The sequence below is a fragment of the Anguilla rostrata genome, chromosome 16 (genome assembly GCF_018555375.3).
Source record: "Anguilla rostrata isolate EN2019 chromosome 16, ASM1855537v3, whole genome shotgun sequence".
NCBI classification, from domain to species: domain Eukaryota; kingdom Metazoa; phylum Chordata; class Actinopteri; order Anguilliformes; family Anguillidae; genus Anguilla; species Anguilla rostrata.
Genome location: NC_057948.1, coordinates 8,054,230 through 8,076,519, shown reverse-complemented (window position 1 = coordinate 8,076,519; position 22,290 = coordinate 8,054,230). Strand labels below are relative to the sequence as shown.

Sequence of the window (22,290 nt, the reverse complement as noted above, 5' to 3'; positions counted from 1 at the left end):
TAAGACAGGAAAATAACACTGACAGCTCTGAAATGAAATTTTAGAGAATTACTGTTTGCAGCAACTGCGGGGCTTCGAAAAAACGACTCAGCCTTTCGTAACGCAAACCGAAAAACAATCAGTGGTAACGAAAGACGGAAATAATCCCGCTCGGGTTCCGGGGGATAAAACAGACCCGCACGGCGCGTCGCTCCGGCGTACGCCGAAATGTGATAACAGACGTTAGCGGACGGCGTATTTCTCTCTGTGTGTTTCCACTACTGTAATAACCCGGAGTCCGCAGAAGCAGACTCGCGCCACTTCTCACACCTTTAATCCTCTTTTACGGCCTCGAAAATGAGGAGTCGCCGCCGCATCATTTCCGCTCGGCAGCCTTCCCGAAAAAATCCTCCAAACGTTCGGCTCTCGGGGGTTCTGTTGCGCTTCGCTGTGCCGGAGCTGGGAAACATCAAGCCCGCCACACACGAGGGCCTGACGGCCAAAAATAAAAAATGATTTTACGCCGATAATATCGGGTGCAAGTCATGCGATGCATTTTATTTCTCTTACCGAACGGACTGAAATGCTCGTTTGTCAGGTGAGAAGACAGGGCTTTTTACGGGGTAGCACACGCGGGTCGCGTGCGTCCGCTGGCAAACTTAAGCGCTGCAAGCACACATTTGACCCCGGCCTGTCCGAGCACGTACTCTTTTCCTGTAGCGTGTGCTTCTGCCGCAGTGGTACATCTTGACGTTTCAGGCTCGCCCTCCCGATCTCCTAATTTGCATGCGGCCCAGAGCTAAAGATCAATCACAATCAATTATTTAGTGCCTCCTCCTCCTCCTCCTCCTCCTCCCTCCTACTCCTCCTCCTCCTCCCTCAAGACGCACAGGGCCAGAGCAGCGGGGGTGCGACCGAACCGCGGTTAAGCCGTGACCTAGCCAGGCGAGGCGGGCGCGGCGTGTCGTAGCCACTCTTCACAGCAGTGCGAGACGGCATCATCTCCAGCAGGGTCAGCCGCTCGTGGGAATGTGAGGTCGGCCTCGGGTCTGAGCAGGAACAGGCTCTATTTCCACAGGGGATTCAGCACAGCCTGCAGAACACCACCCAACACCTCCACCCACACACCGCCTCTACCCACCCCCCACCTCCACCCATCCATCGCCTCTACCTACGCACCACCTCCACCCATCCATCACCTCTACCCACCCAACACATCCACCCACACACCGCCTCTACCCACCCCCCACCTCCACCCATCCATCGCCTTTACCTTCCCACCACCTCCACCCACCCACCAATCACCTCTACCTACCCACCACCTCCACCCATCCATCAGCTCTACCCACCCAACACCCCCAGCCACCTACCACCCTCCACCCACCCAACACCTCCACCCACACACCGCCTCTACCCACCCCCACCCATCCATCGCCTCTACCTACCCACCACCTCCACCCATCCATCACCTCTACCTACCCACCACCTCCACCCATCCATCAGCTCTACCTACCCACCACCTCCACCCATCCATCACCGCTACCCACCCAACACATCCACCCACCCACCAATCACCTCTACCTACCCACCACCTCCACCCATCCATCACCTCTACCCACCCAACACCCCCAGCCACCCACAACCCTCCACCCACCCACCACCTCCACCCACACACCGCCTCTACCCACCAAACACCCCCAGCCACCCACCACCCTCCACCCACCCAACACCTCCACCCACACACCATCTCTACCCACCCAACACATCCACCCAAACACCACCTCTAACCAACCAACACATCCACCCACCCACCAATCACCTCTACCCACCCAACACCCATCCACCACCTCTACCCACCCAACACATCCACCCAAACACCACCTCCACCCACCCAACACCTTCACCCACACACCACCCTCCACCCACCCATTACCTCTTCCCACCCAACACATCCACCCCACCACCGCTACCCACCCACCACCTCCACCCATCCATCACCTCCACCCCCCTCCCCCCACCACCCTCCACCCACAGCCAACATACACTCAAATGTATTTCCTCACAAGTGAAAATGCCTCCCAAATATTTATCTGTGAACTACTCTCAAAATGGAGTAGGGTCCTCTACAGGTGGCATGCAGGTATAAACCGAGAGAGGCATAAAAAAAGAGGCGGGCAACCGGTATTATGCATCAACCACCTGCCCATTTCAAACGCGGCCCATTTTTTACCATCTGGCCCCTCCCCACCTGCCTGTCTGTAAGGCTGTCTCATCAAGTCACATCCAAAATGCCCATCCCACTCCACCCACTCTTATTTTGCTTATATCTTTTTCTGTAACCACCCCCTTGGCTCAAAGTGAATCTTGTTGCCTGGGGGGTGGGTTTAACTTAACGTGAACTTTAACGCCCCCCATGCATTTCCATCCACACCAGGTAGGTCCCCCACCCTCAGGAGAAGCAGCAGGAGACTTTGCCCTTGTTGTGAGGCACAGAAACAGCCGCAATCTGCCTTCCCTGCTGATGTGGGAGGGGCCGAGGGATCGCAAAGCCCCACCCACTCACGTTGCAGGTGAAACAGAATAGAGATTAACAGAATTATGATGTTTATTTTATCTAAATTTTATTTTACTAGGAAGACCGACTCAGATTAAAATGTCTCTTTTCCCATGGAGACTGGGTCAAGAGAAGATACAGAAAAAATTGAATATAATAGAACAGAATATAATAGTAGAAGGAAACAACTGAATAATAGAATGGAACAGAATAGAATAATAGAATGGAACAGAACAGAATAACAGAATGGAACAGAATAGAATAATAGAATGGAACTGAACGGAAGGATGCCGTTCAAGGCGCAGATTCTCAAAAGTTAACGCAGACTGCTTATCCAAACATCGTTATTTTCAGGTCACGACCCCTTTCGTTCGTACACCCGTTTCCCGCCTGAGGGCGCGGGGCTGTCAGCAGAGGCAGGCGAGAAGGCCAGCGCTGGGCTAATGTCTCCCGACAGCTTTCTGAAGCGCCGCACCGCTAACGCCCGTCGCTAACCCCCGTGGCTAACAGCCCCATTAGGGCCGGCGGAGGCTTCTCCCGCTAGGCTACGCTAGGATCCCCGCGTCCGAGTCACAGGGGCAGAGGACCAGGGAAGCTCTCCGCCTCCCAGCAGCCCCTTCTCTCCAGCGCAGCGCCTCCCGGGCACCCATTACACGCTCGGCTCCACAAATCCGATCTCACGACACGGTTTGCGCGCTCGCGAAGAACGGCATCCGAGACGCTTTTATACAGCGTTCCCCCACCAGCCGATTAGCCCTCCCGGTTGGGACAGGCCAGTTCAGTTCCCAGACCAAATCATCGGCTCTCCCAGTTAAACGACTTAACATTTCTGTCTTACCTTTGACCCTTCTGAGATTATTCAAATGCACAGAAAATAAAGATTTACTTTACACTAACAACTTCATTTACAATATATATTTTAAGTTGTTCTGGATAAATGCAAGAGAACATAATATGATTACATATCTGTTTAATATGAGCTGCAGTGCTGGGCCTTGGCTAACAGCATTCCCAAATCAAGACCAGACCCTATACACCCTATATAGGTCAGGGACATATATTGATTATGAGGTATTAATTATTCAATCAATCAATCAATTAATCAATTAATAGCATTAAGTGGGGGGGGGGAGTTTCAGCAACGTTGAGCTGGTTTACATCCAGATTAGTTCACAAGTTCCTTCGCAGTATCCAAAATATGGCATAATGGCCACAAATTATTGTCAAAGTGAACAGGAAGGCTCATTTTTGCAGGGTACTTCATGTGTTCTGAATGTGCTGACAGATGGACATTTTATTTACGGTGAGGGAACGGAAGTAAACGTTTATTTCACTCAATGATTATTTATTTTACAAATTCATAATATGAATATATTATTTCATATATAGTTCATACAGAATATTACATAATCTTGCTTTTAACATCAACACATCCACCTCAATGTGGAAATATAATCGCCATTTCAACACGTTTTGTTATTGGACTGTTTGGATTAGTTAGCCTATAAGAAGCATGTTTCAGGTCAGAGATCGTTAACTTCATTAACAGAGATCGTACTGAACACAATTCAATGGACAGCGTACGATAAGGTGACCTTGACGTGAAAGAGAATCTCACACTGAATAGTGCATACAACAACCAAGAAAACAGACATTTGATACTAGTCAACACTCCAATAGTCGTGCATTTGTATTTCGTGTCAAAGTACAATTGAATAAACTTTATATAATGTAATTTATTATTTATTTAAATAAAGCAGCAATGCATGTATAATTCGTAGAATACATTTTGAAACAGAATACTTCCAAACCGTTATCTTTTGTCCAAATCATGCGTGCAGTAAAATGTCCAGTATTAATTCAACTCATGAGTACACATGAGTCCAATAGGACCCAAATGTACTCTGTAAGAGTTCATTTAACAATATGAATAGCCTCCTAGTAGAAGCGCAGTGCTGGTTTACCGTAAATCAGAAGTTTACAACAATTTACATAATTTTCACAAGAGTATATGTGCCTCAAGATGAAACGTTTAAATGATAAATAATCTAGTAGTTTTTCACAGATCTTTATTATGTTTTAGCGTGTATGTGTGTGGGCGAGGGGGGGGGGGGGGTTTGCAAGATACACTACATAAAGCGGCAACATACGCTTTATTAGCCATAGAGGTTTAGATTCAAAGGAGTTTTTGAAACGCAGCAATAATTTCAGAAGCCCGCAGCGTTCGCCACAATAATATGAGCTCGAGGCATTGCTCCTATCAGTTTAATTAACATTCATTTTCAAAACCAAGCACGCTGGTCAAAACACAGAATTGAACATTGGCTATGCTATCAAAACATGTTTACATTCCGAACGAATAAAAGGCGATGGGCAAAATAACAGAAGCTCCGCTTGACTTCAAGGGGTGGGCTTGGTAGAGTGTGGTGGGGAGGGGGAGGCTGGAACCTGTAACCTGGGGCAGGAGGGGGGTTCACATAAAAATTCAAGGCCCAAGGGCTGTATCAGAATAAAGTTGAAGTTGTGGGGGGTGGTGGTTGGCACAAGAAAAAAAAATTATAGAACAAACCGCATCAGCAAATAGCAATGGCGGTCACAAGTTCAGTTCAGTGACAGGGACACAGACAGACACTTAGCAGGCAAATTATCAAATCATCCCAAAATAGTGGGCTCAAAAATGAAGAGAAATGAATCAACATCTCTGTGACCCACTCTCTACAAAAAACTGAACCTCTGGTATTTCTGTGAAAGGGCTGAAATTTGGAATCCACTTGTATCCAAAGCTGGTGTAAGGAGCACTAAACCTGGACCAGTGAGCAATGCAAAAAAGCACTATGGCTTTTACTGTTTTTCACAGTTCTGGATGGGTTTCTGTTTGGAGAAAGCCAAAGTAAGCCTTCAACCCACAATGAATGAATGAATGATTTCATTTATATAGCACTTTTCGGAACGCTCAAAGCACTTTACAGCGACGAGTGGGGACTCACCTCACCCACCACCAACGTGTAGCGCCTACCTGGGTGATGCACGGCAGCCATTTTGCACCAGAGCGCTCACCACACATTAGCTAAGGTGGAGAGGGAGAGCACATTTTTAGCCAATTAAACAATGTCTGGTGCCAACTGTTAAACATGGCGGCGAACGTGGAATATTACGAGCAGTCACCTTTCTCACAAAACCAAATATAACGGTCGAGCACATGAAGCCATTTTCCAAGACCAGACAAGGAACGCGGTCCCCATATTCCGAGATGACAAATCTCCCATGCACACTGCTAAAAACAAATTCAAGAGTGGGCTCATGAGCACCAGGATGAAGTCAAACACCGTCCCTGGCCTCTAACTGCTGTGCAGCTGTAGTGCCACCTAATGGCGGCAAGCTGCAATAGCCTGCACAAGGACCCTTAAAAAGCAGATTTGTAGGCTCCAGCCCTGGGGGTCCGCGGTACTTCCTGGTTTTTTGTTGCCTTTCCACATTCCAAATGATTCATTAATGTCACCGATTGGCTAAAGAGTCCGCAAGCCGTGTTTACAAGGTCCAGATTGGGTGCTGATTAAAATGAAATTAAAATCAGAAATATCAAAATATCAAAAATAATGCAGACTGTAGTCCTCCAGGAAGTGATTTTTCCAGCCCTGCCTTAAAGTCAGCCAGAGAAGAGTGCTGATCTAGTATCCTCCGTCCGTATCAAAACATTATCCATAAGCTAAAAATCAAAACCGAAGCTGGCTTGCTTCTTGGGGAAGTTGGAATATACACTGCGATATATTGTAAATATGCTGACTTTTCAGAAAATATCTGAAAAGCAGCAATAAATCAGATATTTCTCCATATATTTGCCAAATGCTGAAATGGCTTTTCTGATCTTTAGAGCACATTTTACTTCAGTAGGCAGACATCTGCAGACGCAGACGAGGCCAGAAGAAAATACAAGCTGACTATTTTTTTATTGAACACTGGAAACATTCTCCTCGTTTTGAGCTTCTCCACTGGCAAGCACAGTAAGAAGACCACTCATCTTATCCATACCACTCTGTTCAAAATGCTTCTGCTCATTTTTTGTTTCAACGAATACAAGTACCCCTGAAGGAAAAACAAATGACTTAAAAACAACCGAGAGGTCGAAAACGCAGCTAAAATTAAATGTCTCAAGAACGACAGAACATCAGGGAACATTCCCATTAGGTTGTCACTTGGTTCTTTTAGCAATTGGATCTGTTTGAAATTTCCCCAGTTTCAGAAAGCGTATATTTACTCTTCCATCAATGTCACAGAGAAGTGTTCCAGGCATGGCACGTATTGGCAACATCCTCTGAGGGCTACCATTTAGTATTTAGGAAAAACATTGCAAAGGCTAACTTTATGAATGGGCTTACAGTTCTAATGGTACACCAAAAGAATATTCAGTACTGAAAAAGGAAGATGTATTTAAGGCTAACATTCCAGATAAAATTAACATGAATACCCACAATCTCAATCCCGCAATTCAGCACATTGTGTTGCAAATTTGTATGAAATGTGCTCCATAAATAAAGGCTGATTGATTGATTGATTGAATCTCAGCTGTTTTTTAACTTGAATAATAAAACTGAACAGCATTCCTTGTCGCTAAAAAAAATGTTCAAAAGTGCTTCCAGGAAATGTACGAGAGCTTGCACCAAAAATTAATTAACATTTTGGGAATATTCTCAGAATTTAAAAAACGGACATATGAAGCTGCCGGCCATTGAACCAGCGAGCCTGCAGTTCGGCAGGTTTGAATCTCAAAGAAACTACAGAAACCAACAGGGTCAGAACATTCATTTCCATTACAACACTGACCGAACAACAAGTTCTGTTACAGTAATAAATTTAGTGAAAATGTCTGTCTCATGCAACCATAAACAGCAAAAAGCCTTGAGCTTGCCAAATAATCAGCCAAACCAAGAGCATTTTTATGCTCAACTTCCCAACTCAATTATCCAGAATTAATCTACCCACAATGCACTTGGTCCTAAACTTAAATCTATGTGAGACATTAAAAATGATGCAAGTGTAACAATTCCTCAATTCTTACATTGTATAGTTCTTCAACAATCACAGGGCACTGGCCTACAGATTTTAGGGTTTTAAAAAAAGTATTTAAAACTCAAAGCAAAGGATCAAATAGAAGTTTCAGACTAATGGAATAATCATATTTAATACTCGGTGTTACATCCACACCTGCTCTCATACAGCATCTGAGAGCCAGGAGTGCTGATCCAGGATCAGTTATTTAACTTTACTCACCATGGAGTAGGCTGGGTTACTGAGGCAGGAAACCTGATCCTAGATCAGTAACTCCACACTGAGATACTATTATTCATTTAAGTGTAATGTTAAGAAATGGCTTATTTAGAACCAACAATGTCAACACTGCTGCCGTTTTTATCCACCTTTAACATGACTGTACTCACACTGTACCTGTATTATCTGCTATTGGTTTTTGTCCGCTCATATTGTTTAATTGTATTGTGTATGCTTATCACAATGTAGCATGTTTTTAACTATTGTACATATTGTATTATTTTTTGCCTAACAACATCAGGCAAAGGGACTGCTGATGAAAACTAGCCTTTTGGCTAACTCGGGTACATTTACATTTGTTTACATGTTGATTAATGTACATTGTCCCTTTCCAAATAAAGAAATGAATGAATGAATGAGACGCTCTGCTCTACGTGCACAGGCCCTGTTCGTGAGCTGGCCAATGGGGCCCTCTTCAGGAGACAGCGTCCCCATATCCTCAGGTGACTTTGTTATCCGCCGAAGCGTGTCGTGCACTCCACTGGAAGCAGTGGAGTCCATCTGCATCATTTAAAAATAAATCGACTGGCTGTTTCTTTTTGCCTACAGCAGGTAGGGGGACCGAGGACGTGCCAAATGCGTTTTGCGAAAAGGTGCACAAGCCAGGACAGCACAGTGAGGAACCGGCACTCAGAATACAGAGCGAAACGCTTTCAAAACGACAGCAAGTTTCTTTTTAAGAAATGAAGAAAAATGTGGCAGTGCATAAACATTCTCAAAATAAAACTTCTTTGTATTAAAATTTAATATATCATTTACACCCTATTTTAAAGATTTGGTATTTTGAGATTGTGTATGCGGAACTAAGAAAGGCTCCAAGAAAGCCTCCACATCACTATGCCAAGTACACCATGCTATAATTGAGCATGCTGTGTTCTTAAGAGAACGTCATCTTTTTATTTTGTCTTATTTTGCTGCATCCAGAGTCCACAATCAGGATAATTACACGCAGCGTGCAGTGCACCAGACACCAGCGTTATGCAGGATCGATAACTGGAACATTTTCACTGAGCGCTCACTGGCAGAGGAAACCAACAACAATGCGCAGCATCGTCTCATTCAGAACTGAGAGACAGAACTACCTCTCACAGCCCAATGAGCGAATATATATATATGGGGTGTTGAGAGGGGGCGTGGCCAAAATCTCTAAAATCCATCAGGAAATTATCTGCACCGGCTTAACACAAACAGCCACTAGTGGCAAGCCCCAACTATAGTTCTCCATCTCTCCCCTCCATAAAGTTATGGAGTTTCTTTTCCAAATATCAATATTTGAAATATGCATTTCACGTGCAATACAGGTCGCTCACCCCAATTTTGTATGGTTTATACCTCCATGCAACCTGCAAAGCATCCTAAACCATTTTGACAGTAGTGTACAGATATAATATTTGGGAGGCAGGGAGTTTATCCTCGCCACTGTTGCCTTAGGCTTGCTCCTGTGGGGGTTTTTTGCCAGGGTTGTCTGTGAAGCGTATTGTCACAATTGTTTGTGAAATGCACTATATGAATACATTTTGATTTGATTTGAGGCATCTTCACTTTTCTGAGGAAATACATGAATGTACTTTGTCTGTGGGTGGAGGCCGATGGTGGGTCGGGTAGAGGTGGTGTGTGAGTGGAGGTGTTGGGTGGGTGGATGTGTTGGGCTACAGGCTGCACTGACTCCCCTGTGGAAATAAAGCCCATTCCTGCTCAGGGTCTGACCCCAGGCCAACTTCACATTCTCATGAGCGGCTGACACTGACAAAGTTTATTTAGCCTCATGCCTCTCGTCTACCCCTGGATGAGCTGGTATTAATTTGGGAGGTATTCTGTATGTCGTACCAAAAAAAATAATTTTAGTGTATTGCTGGCCATCCCTGTCTTCAGATGGCAGTTGGGGCCTACCTTCCGGGGGGTCCTCCCGCAGATAAGGCGGCAGCTCCTCATTGTCGGGTGATGAACTGGCCTCCTCCACTGGTTCAGCTTCTGCGTTGGGTCCCTTGGAGTAAAGGGATAAGAAAGACAAACTCAGCTTACTTACCTAATGCTAGTAGGTCAACAATGCTTCGTGTTTATGTGTGTATGTGTGTACATATGATATAGCCTAGGCCTAACATGAAGGGCACCTGTGCTTTCCAGTCCATACAGAAGGGCCCTTTAGGACTGAAGGGGCAGGGGCATAAGCCACTGTTGGGCCCTTGTATGTTATCTTACACAGCATTTTTGCTCCTACAGGTCTAATTGTATTCTTATATTATTCACACACTTTGCTATTTAAAATACATTTGCCACTTATTCAGGCCTAATTATTCATATTAACATGAATTAGAAAAACACTACATGAACCCAAAACCAAAAGGGCAGAGTATGTGTAACGTTAAAATACTGGGCGACCTCATTTCATAGACTAATATACGACGCAACAATATGTAATATAACTTGGCACGTGAAGATTATTTGAAACTAGCAGGGATCATCTTGAGAGGATGTCATACCTTTACTTTTAGGCGGACACTTACAATTAGTTAGTTCTACTAGCAACAAACAATTTTCCTATTTGGCTACTCTAAACGCCCACCAAGGTGAAGCAACACATGGTAGTTTCTGGTTTCCTTCTTGTACTTAATTATGTTAGTCTTGTGCACGTACACAAGCGAGCTAAGAAGGTTACACTATACGGATTAGTATATTTTTTATTCACACCGTTTGCTTGATGCTTTGTTGCAAGAACGCACGCACGAGGATGCGTGACCGTGTTGCAAACGTTTAATGCAGCACGTACGGTATACTGTGTTTGGCCATCATTGTCAGATCAGCTTCATACTGCACAGTCCGGTCCATCAGACACCGTCAGTCAATCACTGGTTATTTGTAGCTGTCAACAGTGTCAAACATTTTAACTGTTTACGATTTCAACAAAAAACAACCCCCCACGACTCACCTTCATCGCAGTTGCAAATAGGCTACAGCAGGGCGGTTCACTACAAACTTAGCAGGCGATATGGAAACAATTTCAGCGAGTAGTCCTTGGGAATTGCGTTTGTTATAGATAACCGTAATGGCCGATCAATCGTTTTTTACAATTAAGCAGTTGATGTAGGTTTTCCAGCTTAAATATAGCAGGAAGTGACGTTTAAATGTTTACTGTATCGAATTGCGTGTATTGTTGTATTACACAATTTCAGTCGACAGAGGGAAGCAGCGTGCTGCTGGCTGCTGCTTCGCTGTGAAAGCGTTGCCTGTTTTACATATGATTGTAATCAAACGTTGCTTCTGTAATCAGGTTAAAGTTTCACACGTTTAACGCCTTAACGCGCACAATGCATCACTCTTATAACAGCATGAACAATAGTAACCAATTACCCATGAATAGACAATCATGCATTATTTTAATTAGTAATTTGTCTTTTCTGCTTTGTGGAAGTAATTATACCTGTGAAACTGGGAAACTGTTTTATCTTAACTTTTATTATTGTTTTATTATTTACCATTAACAAAACGTGGCTGATGGGCTGTAATTAATTAAAGTTGGGATTATAGGCTACAACAGAGATTTTTTATTTTTATTTAAATGCTAAAAAAGCAGCAGACAACAAAATAGCCTACGCAAATTGGGTCCCTCCCACCAAACAGCACTGGCCCAATGTTGACTTTGTATGGGCAGTTGGGGCTCCGGTATCTCGCAGTTGGCCGTGCACTGAGCCAAAAAGGCTTGCCCGCTGAATGCCCTTAATGAAAATCAGCTGGGGGCCGAGATGGCTTACCAGTGAAGACACAGACAGCAAAACTTTGCCAGTTCACCTGTTTCTTTGTCGGCTGTTGTTCCCAAAAGTACTTGTAATGCAGCACGTGAATTTATGTAGCCTATGATGCATAACATTGGGTCTTTTCTCACTACGCGAATAATAATAATAGTCCACCAAAAAGGAACATATATATTTATAGTGCTCCTTAGTGTTGTGCATAATATCGTTAAAATATATCTGATCAAAAATATTATTATTATTTTTTACATTTCTTCTAAACACGGCGCATTAATGCTTATTCTTCTGCCTAGTTGGCTTTGCAGAGGTTAGGTCTGAATAGAGTTCACTGTGTGAACTAAACTGTGTTCTTGGCTAGAAATAGCTGTACAAAATAAGTATTGTACCTTACTGAACCTGTGTTTAGCAGTTGTCTATGACCATGAAATTCACTTTTTGTACGTCGCTTTGGATAAAAGCGTCTGCCAAATAAATGTAATGTAATGTAAATGTAATGTGTGACGCAGCACTTCAAGGCTAGACTTAACTAGGCTACTTACGGTAACCGTAGTTACGCCGTCCTGAGGTGAACTAATCCAGGTGTCAAGGTGAGTTGTTCTTCAATAAAATATTGATGAAATAAGTAACGTTGGTTATCCTTATAAATGTGCTATCCTTTGGTCGATGGAATAAGATAATAATATTTTTGATAGCGTATTTTCTTAAATTGTATGCGTTTGATAGTTACAAACGTGAATGAACTGACGCTGTGTCTTGAATAGTCTGTTGTTCGAGTCTAGTAAGGCTAGCTAACGTTAATCTAAATCTTGTTCAATAATCGCCAATGTTTGACTTAGGAAGTCTCTTCTAATTTAAGTTCATCTATATAACGTTCAATATAAGGTAAAATGTTTTATTTGTTCAAATAAAAGGAAACAATTTCTTTCATAGACCTGTTTATTATTATGTGTGAATGTGTGAATTTGAGGTAAGGCTAATTGAGATATTTTTATCTTTATTATAATTAATAAAGGGGAAATATGGGGATTAGTAGTGGCAATGTATAAATCCCAACTGGCAGTGTAGACTGCTCACAGCACTGGGCCAATTATTTTGCCCACACTGTGCCTGCAATGGGCCAGTGTGGGCATGTTTGTTAGGCGTGTGTTGAACAACCAGGCCGTCGTTCTGAGAGTGTAGTGACGTGGAACTTGTTTTGCTGATGTTCAGGCAGTGGCACAGTTCTCCGAACACCCAACGCTTAAAATTTCAGTCCAGGTGATGCAGCCATTTTGGATAGCAGGCAGTCTGCAATAACAGTGGTTTCCTGTGATGGGATGGCATATGCTTCCGGCCACTCAGTCCAGTTTTCCATGGCCATTAGCGCAGACCTGTCGTCCACTTTGGGGGCTGGAAAGGGACCAAGAATGTCCACCGGCTCCTGCTCCATTGGCACCCCACTGATCAGCTAATGCGGTGGCACTCTGAATTGTCACACTACACTGGTCCTTTTCTTGGCCATGCAGTTGTCGCAGCACCTTACCATGGACCAGGTCCAGCACCACCAACTGCAGCCGACCAGCCCCCTCTCTTCATCAGTCCATCTCTGAAAGAGGCAGTCCTGCTGGATGGTGAGGTTGTCTCACTAGACCTCCAGCTGTTTGACCACCAGGGTGAGTGGGGCCATGGTAACTTGACTGTCCAACTTCCAGCGCCACGGTAGTACTAACCTGAGGTCCCCCTCAATGGCAGCTGCTACCTGCTCTCGGCAATGCCCCGCTGGATCACGGTGTGGACCTTGCCCGAAAGTGGCACCCTGCCCTGCTACACTGGATTGCATGTCCGTGTTGCAGTACCATTTTCCGGGTGCTTCCGGGTACCACCTAACCCTCCATCTCCTCGAACTTCAGCAGCTATTATCAGGACGGGTAGTCTGTGCAGAGGAGGAATTCCAGGCCAAACAGAGAGGAAGAGTGCTGACGGATTAACCAAGATGAGGACGAGGGCTGGGGCTACGGCAGCATGGAGGAGTTTGAAGGCCCAGTGTCACTCTGGTGACCAGAGGAATAGCCGGCTGTTCTGCGTCTGCTGGTGCAGGGGTCGCGCAACGTCGGCGAAGCCCGCAATGATGTGCCAACCGAGGCCAACGTGACTCACCAACTGAGAGGCTTGGGTTGGCCACCACTGCGATGCCTGCCTTGGCTGGGTCCAGAGCCACACCCCTGCTCTCTCACAGCATGCCGCAGGAAGCTGGCTTGCTGGCAGGACAGGTGATACTTGGTAAGGCTCAGGTGCAGGTTGGTGCTCCTGATTCTTTGCGAGACCAGGCAGAGGTGGCTCTGGCCCCTCCTCTCTGCTCAGACCCCTGGTTACGTTACTGGCTGCTGACGGGCAGCAGTCTGGCTGTCTCCCGGCTGGCGGTCGTGGGCCTAGTTGCTGCCGGCTGTTGAGCAGCGGCCAATACTGGCTGCTTGCTAGCAGTGGCTGATAATGTGTGCTGGTTGGCAGTGACTGATGTTGGCTCCGCTGACCCTCATTGGCTAAATGAGTCAACTGAACCAAATAAATTGGGAATTTGTCATTGTTAATGGACCATAAACTTGTGTGGTTGAAACCCAGATAGAGCTAATTTTGAGAGTTTGTTTTACGTTCGTGACACAGGAGGAGGGATCTGAATGGGCCCATTATTAATGTCACACTGTCAGCTCAAACGTCTTTCAATCAAATCATGAGGACTGAGAGGCTCAAGCTGATTGGTTCCAATTGCTACTAATTGTTAACATTCACATAATACGAACAGGCAATATTTACAGAAAAGCCAAAAACAAGGTCAATATTGAGTAACAAAACAGAAATGTGTTGTTCCAGTAATGGTTTAATAAATTTGAAGTAATTGAAGCTTGTCAGAAATCGAAACCTAGTAAGTGTGCAACTTTGGACAAGGGCAGTGAAACACAAAACTAAAACACAAGAACACCTCAGGACCTCCACATCAGTAAAACAAACTTATCCTCTTACAGACTGATTGATATCTCAAGCTGTAAATAGTTATGGTAAGTTTACACAGGCACCTGGCGGTTTACTTAAAATAGACGCTGCTTCTGCAAATAGCACAGCCATTTTTTCTGACCAAGATGGAAGCGCTTTGGGAAAGCCATCTAATCCAAGATTGCTGGCCCCTGTTTGACCCCTGTTTGACCCCATTACATTAGACTGGCAGTGCCCCCTGCGCTTTGCATACAGTGAAGTTTATATGAATCTCATAATGTACTCAACAGAGTAAAAGGCACTCTATCAGAGTTGATTTCACTCTGAAAATGTAGCAGTGCATGTTGGTTTTTTTGGGTGGTTTTTTGTGGGGGTATTGTAAGAGAGTGTGACCACTTGTCCACAGGGGGTGTGTGTGCATATGTGAGATTTTCATATGAAATAAAAGTGTGGCAGTTGGTCCGCCTGAGAGGCAGATTGGTCTCGGCTGTGCCGGCTGGTGGAGAGAGCACACGCACCTGGGCTGCCTGCATTGGCTAATCAGCCCAGGTGCTTAAAAGTGTGCTGCTCTCCACAGTTCAGGGCCGAGACCGGGAGCTAACACCAAGAGCGCAGTTATGATTTTAGTTTCGTTTTATTTTGAGCACTGAAAAGTTAGAGGAGCTGGACCTGGCCGGGAAGGCGGGTCAGCTACAGAGCAGGGGACTGAAAAGTTGCTGTTCTGTTTCGCTTTCTTTTGTCTTTGTTATTTTAGCTTGTTTTAGTTTATTGTTTTTTGCCCAGAACCCGTGAGGGGGAAGGGTGAAGTGGTCCGTTTATTTTATTTAATGTTTGTGGGTGCAGTAGAAACAGTGTTCCCCGCTACTGCCGCATCTCTCCTCTCAGGGGTGTCACGGTTGGCGTGTGACAAAAAGGCTGCCCAAGTAAAGGCCAGTTTAGGTATAGTGGTTTGAGAAAGTATTTGCCCCTTCCTGATTTCTCTATTCCTCTATTACTGCATATTTGTCGCACTGAATGGTTTCAGATCTTTAGGCAAAATGTAATATTAGACAATGGGAACCTGAATAAACACAAAACACATTTTTAAAATTATTATTTATTTAGTGAAAAAAAAAGTTATCAAACACCCATATCACCCATTAGAAAACATGGTTACTCTCTTAAACTTAATGACTGGTTGCAGCACCTTTAGTAGCAATAACTGAAACCTATCATTTGATATCAGGCTTTGCAGAACTGCTTTAATTCAGACAAATTATGTTTTTCGAGCATGAATTGCTTGTTTCAGGTCTTGCCACAGCATCTCTATTGGGTTCTAGTCTGGACTTTGACTAGGCCACTAAAAAAAACCTTTATTTTGTTTCTTTTCAGCAAATCAGATGTGGACTTTATTTTGTGTTTTGGATCATTGTCTTGCTGCATTACCCAATTATGCTTCAGTTTCAGCTCACGGCCAGATAACCGGACGTTTTCCTTAATAGTTTTTTGGTACAGAGCACAGTACGTGGTTCCTTCAATAATGGCAAGTCGTCCAGGTCCCAAGGCAGCAAAACATCCCCACGCCATCGCACTACCACCACCATGTTTGACTGTTGGTGTGATTTTCAATACTGCAAAATGCTGAATTTGCTTTACACCAGACATACAGTAATGGAACCGGTGTCATCCAAAAACTTCCAATTTTGAATCGTCTGTCCGTAGAACGTCTGCCTTGCTACTCTCCAGTGAATCCCATTTTTGCCCAGTCCCTTTCCCATTGCATTGTCATGAACACTGTCTGAGGCAAGAGAAGCCTGTAGTTCTTTGTATGTTCTTTTTGGATCTTTTGTGTCTTTGTGGATGAGTTGTCACTGTCGCTTGGAGAAATTTTCTTAGGCCGGCCACTGCTGGGTAGAATCACCACGGTTTCAGGTGTTCTCCATTTGGAGATAATGGCTCTTACTTTGGTTCAGTGGAGTCCTAGAGCCTTTGAAATTGTTTTGTAATCCTTTCCAGACTGACATATTTCAAGAACTTTTTTTTTCAAGAAATTCAGAAATTTCATTTGATCATGGCATAGTTGTCTTGTAGAAACTATGTAGTGACTACTTTACTCTGATGGTAAAGTTCAATATGAGTTAAGTTTATATTTAACTGGGCTGGCTGCAATCAAGCCTGGCTGTTTTCACTTGGCTGAATCTAATTATCAATTAAATTTGGTGCACTGGTTGATACAGAAATTCCTTTTTCACATGGGTGATACAACCATTTAAAAAAAAAACTTTTCATTAAATAAATGAAACAATTTTTAAAATGTGTTTTGTGTTTGCTCAGTTTTCCTGTCTAATATTACATTTTGTCTAAAAACCATTCAGTGTAACACATATGCAATAATAGATTAAATTAGGAAGGGGCAAAATTCATTTTCATGACAGTATTTGTGTGGGTAGCTGATTTTAGGAAAATAGAGGTTATAACTGGATGCTACTGAAAGTGTAGATGTCCATGCTGGTTTAAGATTATCCCAACGTTCAGTATGCTCTGAGACACGTGCTCTTTACAGCATTAGTGGAGCCCCGTTATGTCACCACTCTTGCAGGGGTCGAGTTCAGCACCTGGGAAAGCACTTGGTGGAAGACATGGGGCAAGCAAGCACGAGCACGCAAGATGGCGAGGAAATGGACATCATAACTCTGCAGGCGATGTACAGAAAATTCGTAACGGAGTGTCCTAGCGGTGTTTTATTTTTGCACGAGTTCAAAAAGTTTTTTCAAATAGATCCGACAGGGGAAGCCTCGGACTTTGCAGAAAACATTTTTCGAGCGTTTGACAAGAATGGGGTAAGAGATGACAGTGTATCGTGCTGGTTAAACTACATACCTAAACGCATAAATACGTGAAATCGCGATAGAATGTGTTGTGGTGGTTTGCGTGCGGGCCATTTGTCTTCTAATTGCGCTATTTCCTCCAATAGGATGAGACCATAGATTTTTTGGAATTTGTAGCAGCCTTGAATATCGCCTTCAGAGGAAGTTTAGAGCACAGATTGAGGTGGTCATTTAAAGTGTACGATAAGGATGGAAACGGATACGTCGACAGACGTGAGCTCCAGGAAATCGTTGATGTAAGTGTATTTTCATTTTTTAATTCGATAGTAGGCTATATGTGTAGTGGGGAACAAAACAACTTTTAAAAAATTACCATGCGATCATCAAAATGAAAAATTATAATGATCTATTCAATCCAATAGCCAAGTGATTCATTGTTGTAAAAAACATTTGTTTCATCATGTATAACGTATTTTGTAAGAATATCCTGATGAAATTATAATATAAAGCTTTCTGTTTGGGGTATCATTAGGGGTTAAAAAACGTTATTAAATCCAATAAAAGCAAAGTATTATTTAAAATGAGTAGCGTCCCATTTACTCATTGTTGGTTAATTTATAATTTTTCTAATTTATTACATATTCTACTCCTATCATGTTGAATAGCCACCGAACTGAAGCCTTTAGTGGGTGTTGGATTCTTTCTTGTCGCCCAGGTGGTTTTGTCTAAATGTGTCGAGCAGTGTTGCTGGACTAATCCTCTATCACTAATCCCCGCTGACCCTGGGTAGGGGGCTCAATAGGTAGCCTACTACCCTGTTGTCATGCAATCCTGCATTCTAATCCCTTAATTCTGTTGGTTAGGGAAAATGTGTGTTCTACCATAAGACCCGAGAAGGAATATTAAATAAAAGTGAAATACTGCAACATGTTATTTATTTATTTATTTTATTTTATTTTTGCCTTCCAAGACACCTCGGTCGAATGATTAAAATACGTTTAAATAAAATGATGTTGTCTCAGTATGATAGGGAAACGCAAGGTTGTACCGTGCGTGTTTACTGCGCGCCTGTGTAGGCCTTCATGCACATTTGTAAAGGAGGTCAATAATCCATAATCAAATTTTCTGTGTTGTTTAAAATCTTCTTTTTTTTCACAGTCGATTTGCAGGATACAGCAGAGCTGCAGAAGCAATCCTGATTGCCAAGCGCTCTCGGTCGAAGAGATCTCCGAAAGAATACTTAAAGTCGTAGACTCAGATGGAGATGGTAAGTATAGAATGGTCCGATAAAAACGAGAAACACAAAACGATAGGTACCCACTACACGCTACTGTTGTACTTGGTGTACAGTGCGTTATATTCAGAGATACTTTGGTGCTTGAAACGGGAAAGGGAAAACACCCCAAATACATGGATTTCTGGGCAAGAAATAAAGGGCCAAATTGAGTCGAAGTGATGCTCAGATTAAATCTCCCCAGCGATCTTATGAGATGTTCTTTTTACGCTCCTTTTTACACTTGCTGTAACTGCCAGGTATTGCCAAAGCCATAATAGCTGCTTTAGTTGTGTACTGAACTTGAAAATTATATTAAAGTATTTTGAAACTGAAAAATTCAGCATAAGTATAAAGGTATGGAACAGAGGGAAATAATTTGTGTTATTTATTCTGCTATTGTATTCTAACAAAATCCATTGGGGGTAGTATGTTGCAGTTAAAACTGTTCAGCCAGAGTTGATTTTTTTGCTGAAGATTTTTCTGTACATAAGTATTAGTTCTGAGTATTAAAGGATGCTTTGATCTTGAAGATTTGGAGTTAATCTGTGATTGCTGAACTATGTTCGTTTCTTATTCTTAGCAAGTAATTTGGTGAGTTTAGCCATCACTAACATTTATTTATTAGTTCAAAATGTATTCATTTATATTTTAAAAATCAAATATGTATTATTGAGTTTAATGTAAGGAGGAGTAGTGACTGAATTCAGGATACAACATTTTTACATTTGAAACAGTGATTCACTCAAGCCTGGCAACCCTTTTAGAAAGGTGCCCTCCTTTCAAAGCTTCTTGACTCTTATGAATTCATCAGAAAAGCCATGGATATTGGATACACAGCAGGGTTTCCCTCAGCAGTTAACCAAGCATAAAACCACAGCTATCCACTCTTAATGCATGGGAAAAATGTCCAGAAATAAATAGTCTGAATGATAATATTCCATTCACGTCTTTTGACTGATGATTAAAAACAATTAAGTTCATTAATAATGCTAACATTGTTAGTAGCACAATCTTTATAATTAACAAAGGCAGTCACCATATTCTTTTACATAGATCAATATTTATTTATGACAAAAAATTGTTCAGTATAACTATCTCTTTTACCTCCGGACTCATGTAAATTATTGTGTGTGCATTTATTGTTTTAAAACTAAAGAAGTGTTTGTTTCAGTTCAGCTACCAAGCCATGTTTACATTTTATTCAGGCATCCCTAAACCATTATTGTCTTTTGGCTTTTAATTCGTTTTTTTATTTTTTTATTTTATAATTGCAATAAAGACGAAATTTCTCCGATTTCATCACTACACACCCTTTAGCTCAAAAATATGTTAAAAAAAACATAATTTACACGGGCAGATTTGATGGGTTGGCAGGTACTGTATGTTCCATTCATTGTGATTCTGTATCTCACAGGACAAATTACTCTGGAAGAATTCCTTGAAGGTGCACAGAGGGATGAATGGGTGAAGAACATGCTGAAGCTGGACATGAACCCTTACGCCTGGGTTTTGCAGCAAAGGCGAAAAAGTTCTAATTTTTGAAGTAAACCTCCAAATCGTGTCTCCCAAATGAAGCACCCAACTCTGACACTAGGACGGAGAGAAGTGGTGCTTGTGGAGTTTCAAAAAAAATTCAAACCACACTAATGCCAGCTCTTGCTGGGAGGTTTGGTCAGCAGGGATATCACCCCAAAATAGACCAGAGACAGAAACTTTATTTGAAACTGGCTTTTGCCACTGGTTAAAATTACTAACCATATTTTTGCCAACAATCACCAAAAAAAATGTAATTTCACATGGTGACTGGTTCCAAGTAGAATTGGTGACCATTGGCAGGCGATTCATTCGTGTCTCTTACGATAGGCCTGCTGCTCTCTTATTCACATTGTACAAAAAATCTGAACTGCGGTAACTGGAGAAAATGAATAGAGTCATTACAAAGACAATGCCTTCTGGCATTGCCCATAAATTACACGATTAAACCTGAGCTGGGAACCCCATATAGTGGCACTTATTTTAGTTTCTTGTCCACGTCCTGAATGCCCAAATGAAACTGGGGCTTGCGCAACATATTTTAATTTCGGGATTTGGGTGATTGAGATAAGGAAATAAAGTCCAATTACATATATATGTAATACTACCGACACCCTTACAGTTAATGTCACCATTGCCTTGCAGCACTGAATAATGGGGATGTATAAAGGAAATGGCAATGGAAGGGGCAAACGCCACCCATTCTGAGGTTAAGTGATTGCATGGCTAAAGTGAGGATGCTCCTACCTCAAGTGTTCTGTGCAGTGTCAATAACAAGTTCCTTAAGTCAAGACTGGGCCTTGATAATCCGATCCATTCCAAGTAGTTTCCTTGTAGACCAGGTGTAGTCCTCTTCACCTGTGGAGGGTGCTGTATTTCTACCTCAGTTGGTACTTAAACTTAAAGCTGAATTCAACTGAATGTAGTACATACAGTATATAGGAAGTCCCGTACATATTACAAATGTGTAAATAGGCTGCTAAGGGAGTTGTAAAACCTGAAGACCAGAACTCCTCACCTCCACTAAAGACAGTTTTGTTAATTCTGTGTATTTAATCTATATTTACCAACACAAAAAACATTATAAAATAATAATAGAAAGATAAAATTATTTGTAACACATTTGTTGTATTAGGCCTATTTATCCGATCTCAATGTTTAACTGTTATGTCTTTTTTTACATTGTACCGAGTTTATCATGTGTATATATGTAAATAAACAATATTAGTTCGATATATCAGTTCCAGCTTTTAATGTAGTAACACATTGTTACCTGTACAGGTGACGACAGCATTTTTTTATGGTATGTATGTCCTGCAGAATATACAGAGCAGAAAATGTGTTGTGTTCAGTTACTTGAGTAGAGCGGTGCAGAGAGCTTTTGAGGGGCGGGTACTCAAAGTGAGAAAAGGGCACACCAAACTAGAGAAACAGTTTAACGATAACCCCACAGGTGCCTGTATATGAGTCGTGTAAACACTGCCTTTACTAAGGTAGAGAAAATGCATTGTCAGTCTGAATGGAGCATTTCAACTTGAACACTGTCCCTACATTAGCAGACTCACGAAGAAAGTGTGAATCATATACCGACTTAACGCTTTCATTTGCATTATGGTAGCCGTGTACTGAGGTGTTGAATAAAAGGAAGTGTTGAATTAAGCTTTGCGTTTTCATTTAAATTTAGCTCGAATGAAGCAAAGAATGAAAATGTGTTTTTGACTGTGTTTCGGAACAATATATTCGCACATGTTAAGTAAATGAAATAAAGTGAACAATTACTTTTACATTAATAGATTAATATTAACATTCACAAAACATCCCGATGTTAATTTTTGTTGTTATAAATAGGCTGTTTTTGCTCTGTAAAGCGTTTTTGTGACCGTTTCCTGTAAAACTGTGCGATACAAATGCTATTGATTTGATTTGATTTGAAATATGACACGAATCATCTGCCTCCCAGTCTTTAAATGATCTCTTGTGAGCATTTTTGTCCGACTTTATGTTTGCCTAATCTAGGTATTATCTGACTTATGGGTCATCCAGAGTACAAAGCCTCTAAGCTTTCTGCGCCTTTAGCCAAGAGGCCACGGCTGCATGCTA

At 42.6% G+C, this 22,290-nt stretch overlaps 2 protein-coding genes across 3 annotated transcripts in view; one reads left to right on the top strand and one right to left on the bottom strand.

The window, feature by feature from the left end:
* LOC135241791 (transmembrane protein 263-B-like) overlaps positions 1-11,131 on the bottom strand; it is a 91,994-nt gene extending 80,863 nt beyond the window's left edge. Inside the window, exons 1-2 of the mRNA XM_064312472.1 lie at positions 10,785-11,131; positions 9,749-9,842 (exon numbers count right to left, since the gene is read on the bottom strand). Of these exons, the coding sequence (XP_064168542.1) occupies positions 9,749-9,842; positions 10,785-10,790 (100 nt within the window). The 5' untranslated portion in view covers positions 10,791-11,131. The remainder of the gene's footprint in view (positions 1-9,748; positions 9,843-10,784) is intronic.
* A 6,006-nt stretch (positions 11,132-17,137) lies between these two features.
* On the top strand, positions 17,138-21,849 carry LOC135242323 (guanylyl cyclase-activating protein 2-like). 2 transcript variants are annotated; one of them, XR_010326308.1, is made up of 5 exons: positions 17,138-17,393; positions 17,528-17,677; positions 18,540-18,648; positions 20,072-20,276; positions 20,324-21,849. XR_010326308.1 is itself a non-coding variant. In XM_064313352.1 (4 exons), the coding sequence occupies exons 1-4, from the start codon at positions 17,193-17,195 to the stop codon at positions 20,197-20,199; spliced, it is 588 nt and encodes a 195-aa protein (XP_064169422.1). In that variant the 5' UTR covers positions 17,138-17,192; the 3' UTR covers positions 20,200-21,849. The 2 variants fall into 2 exon arrangements, 1 of the variants encoding a protein (XP_064169422.1); XM_064313352.1 differs by having other exon boundaries at positions 20,072-21,849.
* Positions 21,850-22,290: the final 441 nt, after the last annotated feature.